This window comes from Drosophila biarmipes, chromosome X (assembly GCF_025231255.1).
Source record: "Drosophila biarmipes strain raj3 chromosome X, RU_DBia_V1.1, whole genome shotgun sequence".
NCBI lineage: Eukaryota > Metazoa > Arthropoda > Insecta > Diptera > Drosophilidae > Drosophila > Drosophila biarmipes.
This window is the reverse complement of record NC_066611.1, coordinates 2,635,041-2,656,292: the sequence shown is the minus strand read 5'-3', so window position 1 is coordinate 2,656,292 and position 21,252 is coordinate 2,635,041. Positions and strand designations below refer to the sequence as shown.

The 21,252-nt window shown below is 44.2% G+C and overlaps 1 protein-coding gene across 7 annotated transcripts; it reads left to right on the top strand.

Moving 5' to 3' along the window:
- Window positions 1–231: 231 nt before the first annotated feature.
- On the top strand, window positions 232–18,551 carry LOC108035776 (uncharacterized). 7 transcript variants are annotated; one of them, XR_007763254.1, is made up of 13 exons: window positions 235–470; window positions 767–904; window positions 7,735–7,992; window positions 8,441–9,407; window positions 9,473–9,569; window positions 9,722–10,637; window positions 10,699–11,205; window positions 11,525–11,632; window positions 13,051–13,323; window positions 13,388–13,540; window positions 13,601–14,650; window positions 14,721–14,917; window positions 16,161–18,551. XR_007763254.1 is itself a non-coding variant. In XM_017111485.3 (11 exons), the coding sequence occupies exons 3-11, from the start codon at window positions 8,775–8,777 to the stop codon at window positions 14,779–14,781; spliced, it is 3,798 nt and encodes a 1,265-aa protein (XP_016966974.1). In that variant the 5' UTR covers window positions 235–904; window positions 7,735–7,992; window positions 8,441–8,774; the 3' UTR covers window positions 14,782–18,551. The 7 variants fall into 7 exon arrangements, 1 of the variants encoding a protein (XP_016966974.1); XR_001768790.3 differs by having other exon boundaries at window positions 235–904; window positions 14,721–14,843; XR_001768789.3 differs by having other exon boundaries at window positions 235–904.
- Window positions 18,552–21,252: the final 2,701 nt, after the last annotated feature.

Sequence of the window (21,252 nt, the reverse complement as noted above, 5' to 3'; positions counted from 1 at the left end):
TGCCTAGCTCTGAAAAATAAATCTTATACGAACATGCGACCCAAATGGGATTCAAATGAGCCACACACTACATTTTTCGCTTTCTCACTGTTCAAACGAGTAACGGCCAAGCTAAGGGCGAGCAGCGAGTATGGCACCGCTATAGAGATGGACGGGAAAGCGATAGTCGCAAGGAGCCGTGGTTCCGTGCCAGCACTTCCCCTTCCAGTGCCAAAGTTCGCGGGCCCTCGCTTTCCAGGGGGCCGCGGGCACTTGTTTTCCCGACCGCGTTGCCATAGGGCTGACCGCAGCTTTGCCACCCGAGCCAAAAACTTGGCGCTGGCGCTCTCGCCGCCGCTCGCCGAGGCAACCCGCTCTCTCGCTTCTCTCGCCGCGAGTGGCGACTGGCAAGTGGCGACTGGCGACTCGGGTCGCCGAGAACAGCAGGAAAATCCATTTTCCATTTTCCCACATACGGACACTGGCTCAAAGTATCGTGTGCGGCGGACGTCCTTGTCGTGCGTGCGTCGTTTGCTCGCGCTGACGGTGTTTTTTGGTTCAGGGAGCACAGGCACAGGCACAGGCCCATCGCCTCGCAGCGAGCAACATGGAAATGTAGCCACGGCACGGCACAACAGGAGCCCCAGCCAGGGAAAACCGAACGCTAACTGTTCTTTTCGCAATCGCACTTTCGAATCGATCCAGCGTGTTGTTGTTGTGCGGAGGTGCAGTCGAGAAGATGTGATGCCTTTTTTTTAAGTGAGATTTTTCCTATTTTCCCCGTCAGTTTCGGTGAGAGTGCTGTGCAACGAAAGGGAATACGCAAAAACGATTTTTTTGGAAAATCGCGAGAGTCCCCGAAGGAGAAGGCCACCCGGAGAGGGGAAAAGGAAAGGCGAAGACCAAGGAAAGGCAGCGCAATAAGGTAGCGAAGGAAAAATGTATTTGTTTGTGTGCGAAAGTGCGAACACCGTTAGCTGTGCTAGCATTGACAGTGAAAATGTGGAAACGTGAAGGCAAAAGAGTCGGTCGTCTGCCGTGGAAAATATGAAAAGTGCCAAATAATACATTTTCACTTGACCCAGACGCTGGTGTGCGTGTGTGTGCGTGCGTGTGTGTGTGCGTGTGTGTGTGTGCACACCAACACACAATATGGTGTGCGGAGCAGAGAGTGAGAGTTCCGGGAGAAGTTGCGAACCAGCTGCTCGCGGACGTAAATATTTAATTGCCCACTGGGTATATGTATACACACTACACTTGTGTGGAAATACGGAAATTTGTGTACACAGCGCCTTTGTTTATTGTACATTACTGCAGACGCACTGCGGAGCGGCGGTGTGGGAGGCGAAAAGAGCATCGCAGTCGCCGTCGCAGTCGCAGGCACTGCGACTCCCAAAGTGAAATATGTAACTGTTTTGCGCAAAGTTGCTGGCCGTGTTGTTGTTCTGGTTGTTGATATTGTTGTTGCACACACTCGCACAGGCGACACAGACACGGACACGGGCACGGGCGCCCTCGGAAAATCATCATCAATTACGCCCTCCTCGGAGCAGGCGGAGAGTGTGTGAGTGTGTGAGAGTGTGTGCTATCTTTGCGCCTATCAAAGCTCGCTCTCTGGCCCGCACACACATGCACGGCACCCGCGCCCGACGCACACACACACAGCCCGCCCATAGGCACACTTTCCCTGACACTGTACCGTTTTAGTTTATTAGCTGCTGCTCCCCTACAGTGGTGTTGGTTGGCCAGAAAGTCTGGAAAAGTGTTTGTTGACGCGATCGACAGTGGAGCCCCGCCGGGGCGATCCACTGGCTTACGTCAGCTGAGGCAGAAAAACCACCAGCAAGCAGTTCAGTATGTCCTTAGTCAGGAGTCGCGGCTCATATTAACAGTTTGAGCGAAAAAAAAACACTTTATTTGATAAACAAGGTGTCACCCGTGGTAAGATCTTGCTTCCCTGGCATCAGTGGGATTTTCAGTACTTATAACTGTAGTGATTTCTTAAATTAAGTGATAGTTTTTGAAAATCTGCGAAGATAAGTCCACAATTCAGGATTTTAGCGACAGAAACCGCACAATAGGGCGCCTAAAAGTGTGCAATGAATTTATCGATGCATACTTTTTAACACATTCTTAAGTAAGAGCAAATCGGTAGTTATTTCCGACATAGAGTCTTCGTTCCTTATCGTCCCTCTTAGATACTGACTACTCCGATAGTCATCCCGGGTTTTGTTTATCTTTTCCTTTTCGTACGCACGTGAAATGTATCTCAACAATTTCGATATGTGTGAGGGCATGTGATCTCTTGCTTGATCCATAAACTGCTCTTTGAATTGCAAGGAATTCAGGAAAGTGCCCAGTCGTAAGGGCATATTAAGGAAAATACTATTGAGTAATTTAAGCCTAAATAAATAGGCTCAATGGTGTTTTGGTGATGTCCGAAAATTGAAAGAGAACGCACCAATTTGCTCCGAGCAGCCAGCACATACACACCAAATGCGAATGGAAGCGATGATGCCCAGTGTACACTGCACACTGTTATTTTCGCATTTACGGCGTAATTACTCAGCCAGATCATGATGGAAGGCGGCGGACGATCACAGCTACACACATTCGTGTGTAGACAGCCGCGTTCGCTGAAATAGTGCCTGCCGCCCATATCGGATGACACTAATGAGTCTGAGGAGTCCAAGAGGGGTCAACATTATTTCAAAGCATTTCCCGGAAGCTGGTATTGGCCAAGCCTTAACTCCAAGTTCTTGTAATTTGTGCTTTTAATTTGTTAAGCCAATTGATGTGGAAGTCTCTGAATAAATGGACACGGCTATTCCCATTAATGTTGATATGGCGCTGTGGATAAAATAAGTATTGGAAAATCGCGGTCTTTCAAAGCCTAACAAATCAAGTGCTACAGTGTTGGGCTGTGCCTTGTGATTAGCGTCCTTTGCATTCATAAGATGCCAACGTTAAGATCTGATTTCATCAGATATTAGGAAGTCGTCCCGGCATAGTGCCAGTGCACTGGTGCACTTGGCAGAGCAAGGTGGGCATGGGCGTGGGCGCGGCTGGTGGCGTCAGTGTTTCGGTGGCCTTGACCAAAGTAATGTGTGGGAAGATTAAATCCTCAAAGAACGTAAACAATGGGGCATCTTAAAGTAATCCTTTAACAAAGCCCCTGCCTACGGCAACTCAAGAGCACAGCAGCCAGCCGTAATCGCATCGACTACGCCGTGCGCACTGCACTGCTCGGCATGGTAATCAATATCAATGCAGAGATAAGCTCCTACCACTGCGGGCCGTAGGCATCTTGAGCGTTCCCCAGTGCCGGTACCAGCGCCAGTGCCAGTGCCAGTGCTCAGTCGGCCAGCCTGCCCGGCAGAGCCGACTAAATGCTTCTTCAAAGTCAATTTGCATCCCGTGTTTGTGTTGCGTGTGCCCTAGACCACAAGGGTACACGTACTTTCTCGTGGTTAATTCGGCCTTGTTTACGCGTTTGTAGGTTGGCTATGAACATGCAGTTGTGTGTTTCAGTGCCTTAACTGCACACAGGTCCCGGTATGCGAGCATCTGGATTTCTTGAAAGCTCCAAGATCTCGTAGTAGGGCTTACTTTCCGCCTATCTCTGCAGACGGCGGACCACTTTGTACATAATGTACGTATATAACAATTGAAACAGCTGTATACCGATCGAAAGTAGTTATATTAATGTCTTCTTATTACAAAGTCCCTTTATGAAGATTACACGATTATACCTATTACAGAAGTGATCAAAATAATATTAGTTTATGAAAAATAAAAACAAAGCAAGCCGAAGTTTGCATCTTAAACCTTATTTAGCAATCAAAATCATAGGAATACTGCAGATATACTCCATAGATTTACTTTTAAGTAACCAGTAACCTATGACACATACAAAATTCGAAAGTCTGAAATCTTAAAATATTGCTATACCGCAGAGAAGAGGAAATTCTGGTAAGAGAGAAGGAACCAATTTCTTCTGGTATTCCCTTTTTATTTTTCAATAGGCTCTAAAGCTGCTATGCATATGTTACGGTCGTTCTATTAAAAATACATTTTATTCGAAATTTAGGAGTTGTAGTATTTATACAATGAAGATAAATGCTTTAAATCAAGGAAGAACACTACAGTCGAGTACCTCGACTATCAGATACCCGTTACTCAGCTTGGCGTAGCAAAACAAAGATGGTGATACTCAATTAGAATAGCGGTATTGTAAAGCGCCTACCTGCGGTTTTAAAATATGGTAATGTGTGCGTTAGAGTGGGCGTGGCAAACTTACGAAACTGATACATTTCAGTTAAAATTCTGTTTTAGCACTAAAACTTTAGAAACAACAGTTTTGGCCGGTTTGTGGATCAGATTGTGGAAATGTCATGTTCATGAGGCAAACTTGCGCTGCGTACGACGATAAGAAATCCGAATCTAAAATCTGAACTCTCCAGCTCTTTAAGTTTCCGAGATCACAGCGTTCATACGGACATATGGACAGACGGGGGTAGAACGACTCGGCTTGTGATCCTGATGAAAAATATATTTTATTATAAACACTATACCTTTTTAATCTACGAGAAATGGGTATAAACAAATGAAGCCAGAATTCTGTATTCTATTATTTTCCTGATCATTACCAAGGAGATTTTGGTCCGATCTGGCTCGTTGCAACTTATGTATATATATCCGATATCCGTAAAATTGAGAGGCACGATTGATTAGAAACATGGTTGGACTCATTTAGGGCAGCTGATCAAGAATATATATATTTATAAGTTAAAAGAAAACTCGTGATATGCTCGCAACTTTATATATACTATATATATTTACTGTTGTTGAAAGGTATTGTAAAAACTTAAGGACTCTGAGAAAACACAACTCAAAACTTGGAAAATTGTATGTTTTTAATAACATATTGGATTTTTGCTTATTCGAGACGACTTAAACATTTTCTAATTCGCAACGCTGCAAGCAAATTTCTTGTTTTGATACGAATCTTAAATAATTGAAATATGCCTGCTTTATATTGCAGTGTGCCAAGAGAACATTTTACAAAGTAAATTTATTTAAACTTTCTTGTCACATAAGTTTATAATTAAACAGTTGTATGTTAAAGTTGGGCACGACATTACTTTTCACCTCGTCAGTGCTTATACCGGTTACTCGTAGATTAGGTTTGCAGAATGTATAGTACCTTATAAAGTATGTATATTTTTGACCAGGATCACCAGCTTGCGTTTGTATGACGCCGAAATCTGCGCAGTTCAAGCGTATTCCAGCAGAGTGCCACGCCCAATCTAACGCTCACAAAGGACCATAACGCAAAAAAGTCATTTTTTATAGTTTGCATAAAGTTGTAAGAGAATTAGTTCGCCAACAGGGAAACAACCGATTTGTTGCATGCATCTCTCCATCCCTCTCGCACTATCCTTAGCTGGGTAAAGAGTGTCTAAAAGTCGAGCCCGTCTAGGCGTTCTCTTCTGTTTTGTTTAATCTCAGTCGGGTAAAATAAATATATTTGCCATGCAGCTCATTAATTCTATATTTATTTTCTCAATCAGTTATTAAGAGGTCCACAAGTGTAGACGGGCAGGAGCATCGAATATTTGTTTATTGTGCTTGCAATTTTTCATCTGTTGCAAAGTCCAATGGCATATTTATAGTAGGACCAAGCGGGGGAATTGCAATATGGAGCCTCGGTTAAAAACTTTCTAAACAAATAAAATATGGCAGTTTGGAATAAAATGTGGACCAAACCGATGTGCGGCAAATTAATAAACTTCTGCGTACTGTGCGCGTATGTAACAGCCGACGAACAAAAAAGGAGGAAGCGCAGAGGCAGCCAAAGAGTCAACAACAACAATGGGGAGGGCAGGAAACCTCCCTCGCAAACGGAAACTCATTTGCCAACAGTTTGAAACCAACTTCCGGCCCAGTAACGACGACAACGACAAGGGCAGCCGCCTGCGACAAATGCATGACAAAAGTCACATTTAAAGGGGCCCTCGGCGGGGGCGGCGGGCTGTGGAGGACGCCCGTGGGGTGGGCGGCGCTCGGAAAATGTATCAGCAGCCCGAGCAAAGCCCAGCGAAATCAGCGCTACTTATCAAAATTAGAACAGCAAATCTCGCCAAACAAATTAAATATAGCGAAGCAAACTTTCCCACTCACAGGAAGTCCGTCAGCCCCTTTAATGCCTAAATTCTGGTCAATAACTAGAACTAACTGACTATTTTGTGGCTTAAAGAGTGCTATAAGGGCTGCCACAAGGAAATATGAGTGGAATTCTAGATATAATTCAAGTTACGTAATGCCTGGACCCTGTTCAGACGGTTCTAAGAGAAATATCCATCACCACCAACCAGCAAAGTTGTATAGTTGTCAAAAATATTACTGTATCAGTCGAAGAGCCGCGAATTTGAAGTATTTTCCGGAACTGGACGACGAGACAATCAGCTTTAAAGCCCGGTGTTTTCCGGAAAGTCCTCGGGTTTCCAATTAAACCGGCGTATGCAAGAGTACGTGCACACAGTCCTCCGCCCTGTGAGTTGTTTGCCTTCGCTAAGTACGCACAGCGCACATCTTACATAATTTAATTAAATCCTTTTTAATTTGCCAGGTGGAGGCAGAGGCTCTTTGCGCAGGGGCCTTCTAATGCTTCTAATGCTTTGCATGGACCCGGAGCTCTGCTTGATTGACAAACGAATGAATCGATGCGGAAAGAGTGCATTATTGATTGAATTGCCCGCGGGTGTTTGGATTGACCGTGGGACACGTGGGTTTTGTGTTGGGAATGGCTTTAAAGCTGTGAGATTTGTCTTTTACTTGGGCGAGTGATTTGCACGGGTCAGTACACTGTTTGTGTGCCGGCAGAGAGCGCGCAGAGCTGTTCCAAGCTGTTGTTTCGATCCTGACAGAAGTTCTGTCATCGACCTGGGTGATCTGCCTTCGTAACCCGCCGCAGCTGCCCCCTACCATTGACAAGTTCTTGGGGCGATGTTACCCATAACTCGTAGTTGCCATATTGGTGTCACAGCCCTTATTTCCGCCAATGTAAGCCGAACACTCGCGAGACAGGCAGCCCCTGTTATTTTTAAATGCTATCATTAAAAGACGCCCAGTGAAGCCGGCGCACTGGAGTCGCACGCGAACAACACATACAGAAATATCAAAATCAATTTTGAGTTTGGAATAAATTGATATTTTCCTACATTTCTTTTGTAGTACTATGAACAAGGTTAAATTCCACTGTTTTTTAAAGAGAGAGTCGTAAGAATTCACTGCGCTATTTGCCACACAATCGAGATACTCTTGATATTCCTTTCAAGGGATACACTTTCTATCTTATTTTTTATCATATCGTATTTTTATCGGTGTACTCCCTTTCTACTTGCCTGGAACGGAACGAGGTCGGTAGGGCAAAGTGCGTGTGCTAATGACAAAATGGTTATACAAGTTCGCGGCCGGCACGCACAACAAAAGACCAGAAGGGGAGCTAGATGGGCCAGTCAAAACTGAAATACCCTTGCTATAGGATATAGTTAACCGATTCTTTGACAACTGAAAGAAGCTTCTTCGAACGGCGAAAACACATCTGACACATCTATTCAGATTGACAGGCTGGTTTTAAGCAGGAACCTACTAAAATAGACATACTTTCGTGTGAAAACCAGTTTTTAGGGAAAACTTTGTTTCGCAGGAACTGCACTTAAACTGACGCACTTTCCCTCCTGCCTTTTGTAGGTTCTCACCTGCACACACCACCTTCAGGGGCCGACGCTGGAAACTCGCCACTTGGAGGCCACAAAGGCGTGCTATTTATGGATAGAGGAAATAGAAGGAGTCCCAATCAATTTAAGCATCAACTCAACGTCTTGCGGTGGGCGCCGAAGGAAGCTGGGCGAGAGGAGGGCACTCCAGAAGGGCTTCGGCGGCGGTACAGGGGGCGTCACATCTAACGGAAGGCAAAGAGAAGCCAACCCGACCGAGCCATGAAACATTGTAAGTTTGTTGGGGAGGCGTGTTAGCCACTACGTGTACATACAAACAATATACTAGCAGTAAACAAGTAGCTTAACCTTCGGTCTTTAAAGGGACGCGCATTTACGGGATAGGTTGCTTTTGATTTGTGGGGCTTGGGCTGGGGCTCAGGGTCGCGATTAATTAACTAAAATAGGTACTAAACAGGGAAACGGACACCTTTTGGGTTTTAAGTTTGATTCGCTTAAACCCGGTTTACTTTAGTAGACGAAGACATTGCACACCTTTAAGGGCGATTTTCAGGATAGATCTAGCATTATACCCTTATGACTTGTTGGTGATTATCATTTATTTCAAAGGCTTTTAAAGGAGCACGCTTAATACGGACAGAAGGTGTCTTTACTTAAGTTATTGTATTAAAAAATATTGAACTTTAAACTTGTTAATGCAATATTTTTTGTTATTCCAGCAAATATATCCATACACAAGGACATGATGGAATTCGGATAACTGCGACCGAGAGCAACGTAAAAAATCTAAGGACACTTTCACCGAGTATTCCATTAAGCGGTTATGAGGCTCGTTGAGGATCATGAATCGAAGAGATATTTATAGAGCGCGTAAATGAAAGCATACTTCCGAACAAAGCAACTCTGATATAAACCACCCAAGCCAAACTGTTCTCAACGGATCAGTAAGGACCAAGAGGACGAGGAGGAGGAGGAGGACGTCGACGACGAGGAAAAGGCCGACGGGCCAGAGAGGGCAGCGCCACCGCCGCCACATCAGCGGGCACAGCGGTCATGGAACCACCCGGCGGAGTGCCGCCGGACAGGGATAGGCAGCTGGTGCTCCGGAATCAGTCGGCGGCCCTCGTGCCCGTGATCGTGTCCGCACCGCCCTCCGGACCGGGGGCAACCACGCCCAGCCCGCAGCCACCGGCACAGTCACAGACGCAGTCGTCGCCGCTGCCCAGCAAGCCCACTAGCCTGAGTCTTCAGCCACATGCCGTGCTCCAGGCCATGCAACAGTTGTCTCCGTCCGCCGGAGGCAACAACAATGCCACCGGCGCCGGTGGCACGGCCACGAGCAGCAGCAGCGGGAACGCCAACAGCGGCAGCAGTCCCGCCTTGGCCTCCACCGCCACGGCCATATCGGCGACAACCCAGGCAGCCACTGCCTTCAGCGGCAGCTCGGTGGGTCACCACCACCCGCAACACCACCACCAGCATCCGCATCCGCAGCAGCAAGGGCAGCAGCAGCACCAGCTCCAGCAACCGCATCCGACCAATGCACCGAGTACAGCGCCACTAGCCCACCACCACGGCTCCATATCCGTCACTGGGTCCAGCGGTGGACTTATTGGTTCCAGTGTCGGCAGTGGCAACCAGCAGCAGGCTATCGAGAAGCTTTCGCGGCCCATGGCCTTCGATAAGGTTGGTCAACTGAGTTGCAAAGTCCTGACCATCATTTCGACTTTTGAATTTTCGTATATCCTCAGATGGAAATGCTGGTGCGCGAGATGCAGGACCAGGAACACGGTGTGCCCGTGCGGCAGCAGAAAATGTTCCTCACATCCATACCATACGCGTTTATGGGTACGTTGTCGGTTATACCTGTGATGGGTTTTAACTGGGGGTTAAAAGAGCAGATAATCCTGAGCTTAAGAATCCGCTTTTTTTATTTGTCACCAAAGTTATATATATATATTTATTAACATTTGCCTAACAATGCTCTCCCTGACTTGTAGGATACGATCTGATTGAATGGCTGATGGACCGCCTGCAAATCGAGGAGTCGGAGGCCCTGAACATTGCTAATCAACTGTGTCTGCACGGCTACTTCTTCCCGGTCAACGACTCAAAGACGCTGACCGTGAAGGACGACTCGTCGCTGTACCGGTTTCAGACACCCTACTACTGGCCCTGGCAGCACAAGGCGCCGGATAACGTGGAGTACGCCATCTATCTGGCCAAGCGATCGCTGCGCAACAAGCAGCGGCACGCACTGGAGGACTACGAGGCCGAGGCACTGGCCTCGCTGCACAAGAACCTGAAGGGCAAGTGGGACTTCATCTCGATGCAGGCCGAGGAGCAGGTGCGCCTGGCCAAGGAGCGCAAGAAAGGTGACAAGATCGTGGGAGACTCGCAGGAACGAGCTTACTGGAGAGTTCACCGTCCACCACCTGGCCAGTTCACTCCCTTGGAGCCCTGTCCAGTGCCTTCGCGCGATCGTCAGGGCCTCAAGCCCAATAAAAAAAAGACTGTCGATGACATGCAGCGCGACGTTGACTACTTGGGCAAGTCGCTCAACCGGACGCGGATGAAGATGTCGCAGGCCTGCGAGTCGCTCGTCTGCTACTCGGAGACCTTCTCCGAATACGACTTCTTTCTGCAGCCGGCCCTGCCCTCCAACCCGTGGGTGACCGAGGACATTGCCTTTTGGCAGCTGAACAACACCTTTGTGGACATCCCCACAGAGAAGCGGGTCAAGCGCTGGGCCATTTCCATCGAGGAGCTTGTCTCCGATCCCACAGGCCTGCAGGAGTTCACCGGCTTCCTGGAGAAGGAGTACTCGCACGAAAACATCCGCTTCTGGATAGCGGTCAACCGATTGCGCCGCTCCGCTCACTCCCAGGTGGCACGAAAGGTCAACGAAATCTACGAGTGAGTAATTCATCGACATGCGCATTTGAGATCTATTAACTATATATATATTGTTTTTTAGAGAGTTTTTAAAGCCAGGAGCACCGTGCGAGATAAACATCGACGGCAAGACCATGGAGAGCGTGCTCCGAGGCCTGAAAAACCCATCGCGGTTCACCTTTGACTCGGCCTCGGAGCACATTTATATGCTGCTGCTGAAGAAGGACTGCTACCCACGATTTATTCGATCCGAGCACTACAAACGCCTGCTGGACACCGGCATCCAGCCGTCGTACAAGAAGCGGTTTTTTAACTTTGGCGGCGTTAGCGGAGCCAAGAAGAAAATGACAGCCGCGCTGAGCAGCCAGCCAAACCTGGGAGACGCGGCCAAGGGACCTGGTGGCACTGGCACCGGCAGCTGCTCCATGATGCAGGCACCACCGCCCGGAAGCCTGGCACGACGCCGTGGCAGCGATCGCAGCCTTACGGGCTCCGCCCACGAGCTGGCCGTGATCGGGGTGAACAAGGACTCGGGTTCCAAGGTACCGCACTCTCATTCCCAGAGTAATCTCAGCGAAATTCCCTTCAGGTAAGTAAAGACCTTTGCCAAGGGATGTGTTGAGTAAGTGGGTTTAATATGATTGATTCTATTGAACGAGCTAATTTTTCTGATTTTTCGCAATGTTTGATTTGCCTGAAAGAGCCAAGCTAAAAACATCGTTATTATTTTTGGCAACAGAGCCTTTGGTTTGGTCAGCATATACATATACTATACAAACTTTTTCACAATGCGCACGAGAACCTAGAGCGAAAACAAACATCTTGAAAAACTTGAACCCAGTTGAACAATCGATACTATAACAATTGATTATATCATATATATGTCATACGCCACACACGCACTGCAGTAGCGATTCCATTTACCGAGGCGATATGCCACAGCGCCACATGGCGGTCATGGATATTGGGATCTATGCGGCCTACGGGAATCGCGAAAGTAGTTTGCAGGCACTTCCGTAAGACATGTTTATTCATTGGTTTTGCGAAACGCTTACCACTTGTACTAAATAAAACTTTCCAATCCTAAAACGTAATGCTAGTGTTCTTTCTATTTTTTTGTGTTTATCGTTCGATCTGTGCCCTAGACCCAACCTTCCAAAATTTACGTTTTTCCTTCTGTTTCTATCGCCTTGTCGCCTTTTCTACCCATTTTCGAAGACGGGTTTTGAGTAGGGGTTTCGAGAAGGATGCCAAACTATGGCCAACAAGATCTTTAATATCTCTCTAATATCTCTCATTTAACAGAAGGCGCAGCCTTAGTAAAAATTCCCGTTCATTTAATATCACTATAGTCGAACAAAATGTTTAGCATAAGCTGTTTTAGTGAAACAAATTAATTCTTTCCTTAAATGGTTATGTTAATGTGACTAATTGTCTTCCAAGTGCGGAGGAATGGGCGACATGCAAATCTTTTGTGTATTTACTTGTTGTCTAACCTCACCACCGCAAAACCCTCATTGTAACCGGTACTCCACACCATCTTACAGGAATTCGATCAGTTCATTTCATAAATTACCAAGTACTACCAAGAAGTCTAGCATTGGGGTATTTTCTTTCAAATTTTACACTCATTGAGAAATAGGTTTTAGCACGAGCATACAATTAGGGTGTTCAGTTATGTTGCGAAGTAAAAGCTTTGCACCACGAATCCTTCAGCTTCGCCAAAAAAATAAGGAAGTGAACTCGCGAATTCTTGAGCTCCAACGGGGCTTTTCGCCTGACGTCACGACGGACTCATCTAACTTTTTAGTATATTTGTATTGTATTTATATTTATAGCCACTATTGTATTTGTATTTATAGCCACTATTTTGCAAAGACATTTAAGAAAGCAGTAACTAAATTTATAAATTAAAAAGCGTTAATTGTTAAGTACAATACGGCTTGCAAGCAGGTAGGTCTGTCAAGGCCATGTTACAGCCATTCTGGGATAAGTGGAGTACCGGGTGTCTGAAAGTCGGGGTCCTCGACTTTGGCATCACCACTTGCTGTCCTGTCTGCCAGGAGAACTTCCAGTTGCCCTCGGACTCTATAAATCACCACCGGTCCCGTTCGCCTCGCCTCTTTTTCTTGACTTTATTATCAACTGTCTCCGACTATAGTTTCAATCGTTGCTATGCTCGAATGTTTGCTGTTGTTCTATTGTGTGTGTTCTGTAACTATTTCGAAAAACTAAATGGCCGATGACTGTTCGTTTCCGGATGCTTCTCCCACGAGCCTCTTACCCTTTTCCGTTTCCAATTGTACATATGCATATATGTAAGTCTACGTGTTAAACACCAGCATTCCTTTTAACCACCGTCTAAATGTATAGAAACCGAGTTATTTGGAGACTACCATAATGCCCGTCTGTTTGCATGTATATTGCCCCGCAGAGAAACGCCAAAGACGAAGACCACCGCCCTCGAGACAACGGAGTCCACGTCGTCGTCCACAGCCCTGGTTGTGGCGGCCAGCAGTGCCGTCTGTCCGTGGGACGAACCAGCCGAACCAGTCCCGCCGCCGCCAGCGCAGTTAAAGCTATCCGTGTGTCCCTGGGAACAGGATAGCGCGGCAGAGCCGCCGGCAGCGGCTCCCACTCCGGCCACGGGAGGAGGAGCACCGTCGAAGATCTCAAGTTCCACCGGGCAGCCCCTGCGGTTGAATAGGTAGGTGCCCTGCAAGCTTCACTCCCGCAAGTGTCCCCAGGAACTAATTACATTTTGCGCACAGCACTTCCTCGGACAACAGCGATGTGAATGACCGAATGCAGCGGAATTTGGGTATTCGCCATCAGAACACCGTGGACAGTGGTGAGGCAGGCATCAAGCGTCTGATTCCCAACTTTCCGGAGCAGCGTCGGGCCTCAGTTTCATTTACTCCCAGGTAACCACGGGCCGTCATGCCATAGCATCGAGTATTTAATTTTTTCCGTTGCCTCGCCAGCCGCACTCCGGATTTCCAGCTAGGACGGGCCCCAACGACGACATCCTCACCCACTGTGGTGACCGGCAGCTCAACGCCGCTGCAGGCTCGCAGTGCCGCCTACGGTAGTGGCTGTGCCATCGCAAAGGATCCACCGTCTGGCTCAGATGTCGATGCGGAACTGGAGGAGGAACTCAATCAGTTGTCCCTAGGCGACTCCTCGACATCGGAGTTGCCGCAGCTAATAGTACCCACCCCCACGCAGACCCCGCCGCCCATGACAAAGATTACGCCGGCGCCGGAAGAAGGCGATGATCAGGTGGCGGCCAGTTCGACCGAGACACCGGAAATCTCCTGCTCAGCCCAAGAGAAGCATGCGAAGGAGGCCCAGGTGACGGTGACCACAGTCAAAGAAGTTCAGATTGAACTGATCGAGGAGGGCAGTAGTGTGCACACAGAACCAGGAAGTCCGCCCACCATTAAAGTCCTGGAGCTAGAAGCAACTGCATCCGTATCTTCTGAGCCCGCAGCAGATCCAGGCGGCTGTCAGGGGCAGATAAACTCCACCACCACCGAGGATCACAAAGAGCTAGAGGACGAAGCGGAAAGGGCCGTCGACACAGAAGCGCCGGTTTTGGACGAGCTTTCACCCACCACTGACGAGTACCAGGAAGGACTGCAGTTCGGCAGCGATGCCAAGGACGCAGTCGACGACTTTGACAGCATAGACGTTGGCTATATACCGCCTGCACCCACCCCGGCTCCTTCCATGGCACCGCTGGCCGAGCTGGACGTGGACACGGTGGACGATGAGCCGTTCGAACCTCCGCCCCCTGCTCCAAGCAGCAGGGAAACGGTGTTGGCCTCCGTTTCCGCCTCCGCCTCCGGCTCGGTATCGGCTACGGCCACGCCCACATCCAGCAACGAAGAGGCGCGCAAACGGCGCAAGAAACGGAACTCGGAGGGCAAGAAACTTAGCTCGCAGGACGACAAGGACAAGGAGTCGCGCGAAAAGGCTGGTGGCAGCAGCATCGACGCCGATCACAACGCAGTGTGTCCCTGGGAAGACGAGTTAGTATAAAGCTATCAGATCACCCCCTAACCCTGGCTAAGACCGCTTTCCACTCCCCATCCCCAACAGGAACGTCAGCGCAAACGACGGCACCTTCGTAAAGACGTATGCCACACTGGGATACTTATGAATAAAGCCAAATCTGTTCAAGACGGTGGTCAACAAGTTGCTGAAAAGGAAGCCATACAAGAAGTAAGGCCTGGGTAGCTAAGTTTATTATACGGAGTATCTATTATAATACGTACATGCATACATATTATGTAAATGTAAGTATTTCAATAATTGAGTGTATATGTAAATGTTAAATGCTTCTCATGTTCTTGAAACCACCAACGAGGCAAAGTGGTTTATTGCTGAAAATTTCAATACCAAGTAACGGAAAACGGTCTATGAATGCTACAAAAATATATACTTTATCTACAGACGTACATACTTATTTACAAAACGAGGTGGCTAATGTGGCTCATTAGAATTACGAACAAAAAATAGAGACAGCAGAAGTCATTTAAATGAAGTGGAGAATTGTATTAACTCTAGTAAATGCCGCCTTCCGATCAGTTGTAAAATCGAAACACAAACGGAGCTTAGATTCGGCGGCAGACTCACTGTTATGTATACAATGTATATGATCTTCTGCGCATAGATACAACTTTTCAAAGGTTATTCAAAGCCATATAGCCCTCTTCAAAGTCTAAGCAGCAACGATGCAAGTTATAGCCACGTTCGATGATACTAGACCCAAAGTTACATAATAGAGTTAGTCTAAGCGTAAATTTTCGCGAAACACCTGCTATAACAATGACTTTGGGACGTGAAAAGTCGTGGTTATACCAGAAAATTTGTGAAAATATACCCTGAGGGCATTGAGAGTAGTTGGTAAAGGTGAGTTATCACTTGAAACACCCGCGTTATTTTCATGGTGCCTTGAGCTAGAAATACCTGCGAGAAACGGCCAGTAATAGGGACAATACCAACCAATACTACTAAAATTGTGATGTTGATCCGTTTGAGCACGTATTGCCCTTCGCCCACTGGAGACACCCATGACGATTCGTTTGGTTAGTAGTACAAAGATTTACCCCGGGAGTGGCATGGCCTGTACTCCTATAAGTTCATCAATGCCTCCGATTCACCCCAAAAAATGTTGAAAAAATAACCTTTGATAGCTAAATGCACAAGTTGCTGCGCAAGTAGTTCCCATTTAATTTCAAATGAGTTCAGTTGCATTGAGTAGTTTTCGCTTTCAAGTGGAAAACCGTTTCATTTCACGCGTACATGCCAGAACTCACGAGCCCCAACCTTATGTGCAGTGAAAATGAAACACAGTTAGAAAATCGCCTCTATGAGGGAAATTCCTAGGTTTACAGATGTTGCAACCTTAAGTTTAGATTTTCCGTAGCAGTTTCTTCTAAGTTCTTTCAAAACCTAGACTAACTTGCGCGCATACCTTGTGCGTTTTAAAATATATATTGTCCTATGACTACCTAGTAATTTTCTCTATTTGACTAGAAATGTATTGAGCTGCCCGCCCAAACAATCGCAGAAATCGAGCTATGCCGTATAACACTAACAACTTAAAGCCAACATCGATGGGAGAGAAGCGTGATGGCCCGCATCTTTAAGATCAAATTACTGTTCCGATCGAACACGTTAACCTTATAAAACAAATGATTAGAAAATCAAATTAAGATGAAACCCTGGTTGTTCGCGACTAATACCTTTATATGAATCGAAAGAAGATAACTTATCGAAGAACTATTACAATCTAAGTATATTTCTATTTTCATTGTGCATATGAATTAGCTACTTACTGTCGAGCCCATTTTGCTGGTAAACAATCTTTATATGGGATATCTGAATTCTCTTTGTGCTTTCTATGCTAAAAACACATTTTTCAACTACTTCAATTAACAAGCAAAACCTAAACTGTAAAACGATATGTACCAAATGTTGTACCAAATGAAGAGAGTTACATTAATGCCGAAAACCCAAGAAAATCAAAGAAAATGTTGCATAGATATTACGATCCGAGGGGTACACATAGAGAAATAGGAACAATGTGCCGAGTGTAGGGCGTGCGTACAAAATATGTACATGAAACCACCGTTAACTTTGCTTAATGCGAGCCGAGCAATTAAAGAGTTAAAAAATAAAATAAAGAAGTAAAAAGTAAATCAACGGCAGCAATAGTTCCGAAATTGTTGTCAAAATATAATAGCAGCTTTTAGAACAACACCAAAGAAGTTGTAGTAAATGCGGAGGAAAATTGTATTGTTGTTGTTTTTTATGTACATTTACTTTTTTGTATTAACGTTGTTGTAAGTCAAATATGCCAAAAAGAATAGTTTATTAAGAGTTTACAACAAAAATTTGAATGCAGGCAAGATATGAATTACTTTAACGCAAATCGCAAGAAAAAGTTCCGAGTGTTTTTAGTAATCAATGGTGAATATCTTTTAATTGCTTATACTAAATGTTCCCATACGTATTTATGGGATCCTTGCCGCAACAGAAACCTTAAATAATATAGCTAGCGCGGCTGTGGACTTTACTTATCCCGGTACTTAAAAAACTGCAAACACAACAAGTTTTTGGTTTGATTACATAACAAGTACTTTAGATAATGAATTCAAATCGTATCTTATTTTATATGCGTTGCCCCTTGGACAGTTCTTGAATTATCCAAGACTGCAACACTTGACTTGAGTATACACAGCGTTTTTTACATTTATTTATCATTCTGTCCAATTGTAGACACAATTTTAAAATATAGTCCCCAGACTCTGAAAGTTATTTCTATTAATTGAAGTACAAATTCTTGGCCATATTACTAATTTTTCTAATTAATAGGTAAATTTTAAATTTTTTGAAAGTTGGGGATTACTTTGGCAAAGCTTAAAATCGAATAACTGTTTATTATATATTTTGAAATTTTTGATCATGTTTTTAAAATTGTATTCCGAATTTTAGAAAATCAGTCCGTAAAGTATAATTTCCTTATTTATAAAGTGATTTAGACGCAATGTTTAGGTTCTCTAACTTAGGACGATTTTCATTTTAAGAACATGGCAGTTAACAAATGTTAGCTGCCAGAGGTTTGAATTTTGGAGCCAAGAACGGTGTCCGTTTTTTAGTTTTATGAAAGTCGATTTTTTGAGTATCGGGAAGGAAAATATGAAAATACTATGAATGATACTGTGGATTGATTAAGCCGCTGCCGCGCCATTTTGATAATAATAAAAATTCGATAAATAACGTATGTTAAACAAATTACATAAGTATGTACTACTTCAAGCGACAGGTGGGCAGCATTGCCCTACAAATATTTACTTTAATTTCTGGATAATTAGTGCTCATATCACTGATTAGAGAACAGGAATGCGCAAAACAATATGCTTAATACATAAGATTCCAGAGCTTTTAGTAACGCCATGTAAATTCTGGGTCATGAATACAGTTGTGAAGAGTGTAAGCGAGGCGTTTGTTATTATGTATTCAAGTCATTTACTATAAGTGTATACAGCTTATACTATTACAAAAGTGTTAAAAACATGAATTATTTTGAGAAAACCAAAAAAGAATATACAACAAACATGTTAGTCGGTAAAAGAAATCAAATGTAAAACAATTTAATGTAGACTGTACTAAAGAATTCAAGGATAATTGAATATCAACACTCCATCACGCAAATAACTTAAAGGAAATTCGCAAATTGAATAGAAGTTGATGGGAAAATTATTTGCACAGTGCAGAAAAACGTGTTATAAAATTATTATACTATACAAAAAATATATATTATTAAATTATGCTGATGAAATTAAAACCATAAAAGTATGTAAAAAATTCAAATACAAAATGATTTAAATGAAGTACAATAAATATTCAAGTGACGAAAATGTACACGTATGTCTGTTTAATGCGAAAAACAAAACTTTCTGGTACCCCCTATTTTTATTTTGGTGCACCTTTTATTATTTCATCATCCAACTAAGCCTGGTACTGACATCGGGAGAGCGGGAAGCAAATGAAAACCCCAAGCGAAACAAGGGAAAACACTATAGTCGATGTCCTAGACTATTTGATACCCGTTACTCAGCTAAAGGGAGAAAGGGATGGAGATATGCTTGCATTCGACTTGCGCCACCTAGCCTATAACGCCATTTATCTTATAAATAAATTATAAAAAAAACTATAAAGTCCAGAGAAATTCGAGGAATTGCACATGCAGACTTCTGGGCTTCCTGCGCAGCGCAAGTTTGTTTCAGCCGTGGTTCCCGTGGTTTTTCTGTTTTCCTTCCGTTTTATATTTTGGTTACACCACCTCTTCTGCACGAATCTCTATTGAGGAAACACTGGACTCCACCACCCCCAGCTTATAATGTAGTATCAGCTGTACAACTCTCAATCCATCCCTGCTCCAACTCACCAAAGGCCCGCATTGGTATATTGGGAAACGGAACTGCACTGCAGATGGCTCGGAGAAGATGGCGAAGCATCCGCTACTCCAGTAGGAAGCCTTAAAACACGTACATATTAACATAAATAAAAAGATTACTTTGATCGGTCCATTTATTTTTATTTTTTGTTGTGCACCAACAGATTCGTCATTTTGAAATTGCTCATTGCGGCATGACAGTAGGACCATGCTACATGCGTTGCGGGTAAACTTTGAAAACTTTGTTCACACTGCAAAGAATAAGGCAAGAATAAGACGGAAAATACATTGATTCATCGATAACGAAATCCTCATTCTCCCGAAACAAAAACAATCGATAACCTTCAAGTTAGTTTCTGTGTAGCAGCCATTAGTCTCCACTGCGCTTCAACATGTCCGAATGCTCCGACGAGCGGGCGAGTGGTCCTAGGGGACCCTGAAGGGCGTGTCCGTTGACTGTCATCTTCTTCTTGTCGAACCTTACTATATACCTTACTATATTCAAGTGAGATATTCTTTCTATACATAATTTATATAAATATATATATATACATATAACTATATATATATATATATATATTAAAAAAAACGTACTTCCTTATTAACTCTTTCCTTAAAACGTAACAGATTTCATTGCTAAATGTGTTAAATGCAAGCATCAGATCATAGTTTTATTGAGTTACTTAGCTTTGCACCAACTTAATGCTTTCCCATCAGTAACTTTCTCCTATTAGAGATACACGTAGCTACAACTCTATCCTTTTCACATTGTTTCTTGATAAAAACCCAGAAACAAATACGAGTAGTACAAAAATGACCAAAGCTTCTAAAAAAATACTGAATAAAACACTGACATACGGAACCGTTTTGCATGTGAGGTCCCATTTTGCTGTGAAGCTTATTTAAGCGACCTGCACCTCCTATGGGAGATAAAGTCGCTGAAGCCCCTCTATATGAATAGGCTTTACGAAAGGCAGATGATACATTGGCTCATCGATAACCAAATCGACATTATCCCCAAACCCGAAGAATCGATAGCATTCAAGTTAGTTTCTGGTTAACAGTTTATCAGTCACAGCCTTCTTTCAACACGTCCGGATGCTCCGACTAGTGGTGATTTTTTTTTTACGAAATTCAGCTTTCAGTTAAAAATAAAGAAATACTATCTATTGGCTTTAAATACCATAAATAGTAATTGCCTTTTTATTTGCTTTTCCACATTATTTTTCGGAACACGAAAAAATTTTTTCGGCAAATGATTGCTTCGAAATCCAGGACTATTCTTTGAATCTTTAGAATTTCCACTTTTGATTTGTACTATAAATGTAAGAGCACGAATATGTTCATTAAAGATAGTGAAGGTTAAGGGAATTTTTTTTCTTCCGTTGACCAGTTACAAATACAGAAGACATGCTTGGGAAAATACAAATTAAGTCCCCTTACATTACCTAAAAAGTACATAGTCTAAAAGTGAACTTTGTATGTTTTTGGTGAAGGTGAAAATCTTAAACATCAGACCAAAAACTTGAAGAATTTTGTACATTACAAATATCAAGCCGGAGAGATGTGGAACGTATGGTAATTTAAAATTTGTACTGTGGTGTTTTGATGTGGTTTCAGGGGTTATTCGAGATTCGAATAACTGTTTCTAATATGGGAGGCCTTATTTACGGTTCGCAAAGAAAAAAGTGGGGAGTGTCAGCGTATTAATACTTATTATGTCTTCATCTTCTTTTGGACCCCTCTTCGGGTTCTCTACGGCGTCATCTTGCGGCGGTGTCTTGTCCTTTTTACTGCTGCTGCCGGAAGCCTTCGTTGTCTTATATTATTCCTCCTTTTTATGAACCTGCACCTTAAGATTGCGCTATAATAAGATTGAATAATAATGATTTAAGTCATAATACTCAGGTATTTTCTTCCATTCCTCTTGGATCGCTTTTATTAATGCATTTTTACTGGTGGGTCCGCGTTTAGCCACCTGCTTCTTTAATACAGCCCACAAATTTTCGATGGGGTACAAGTCAGGACTCTGGGAAGGAGTCTGAATCACTTTGCTGCAGTTATACATAAGTCCGTTCCTGTAAATCCACGATTTTTACTTGGGGTCGTTATCTTGATAATGCTTGTTCTGAAGCTTTTTTGGATTTGGGGGTTAACGAAGCCAAA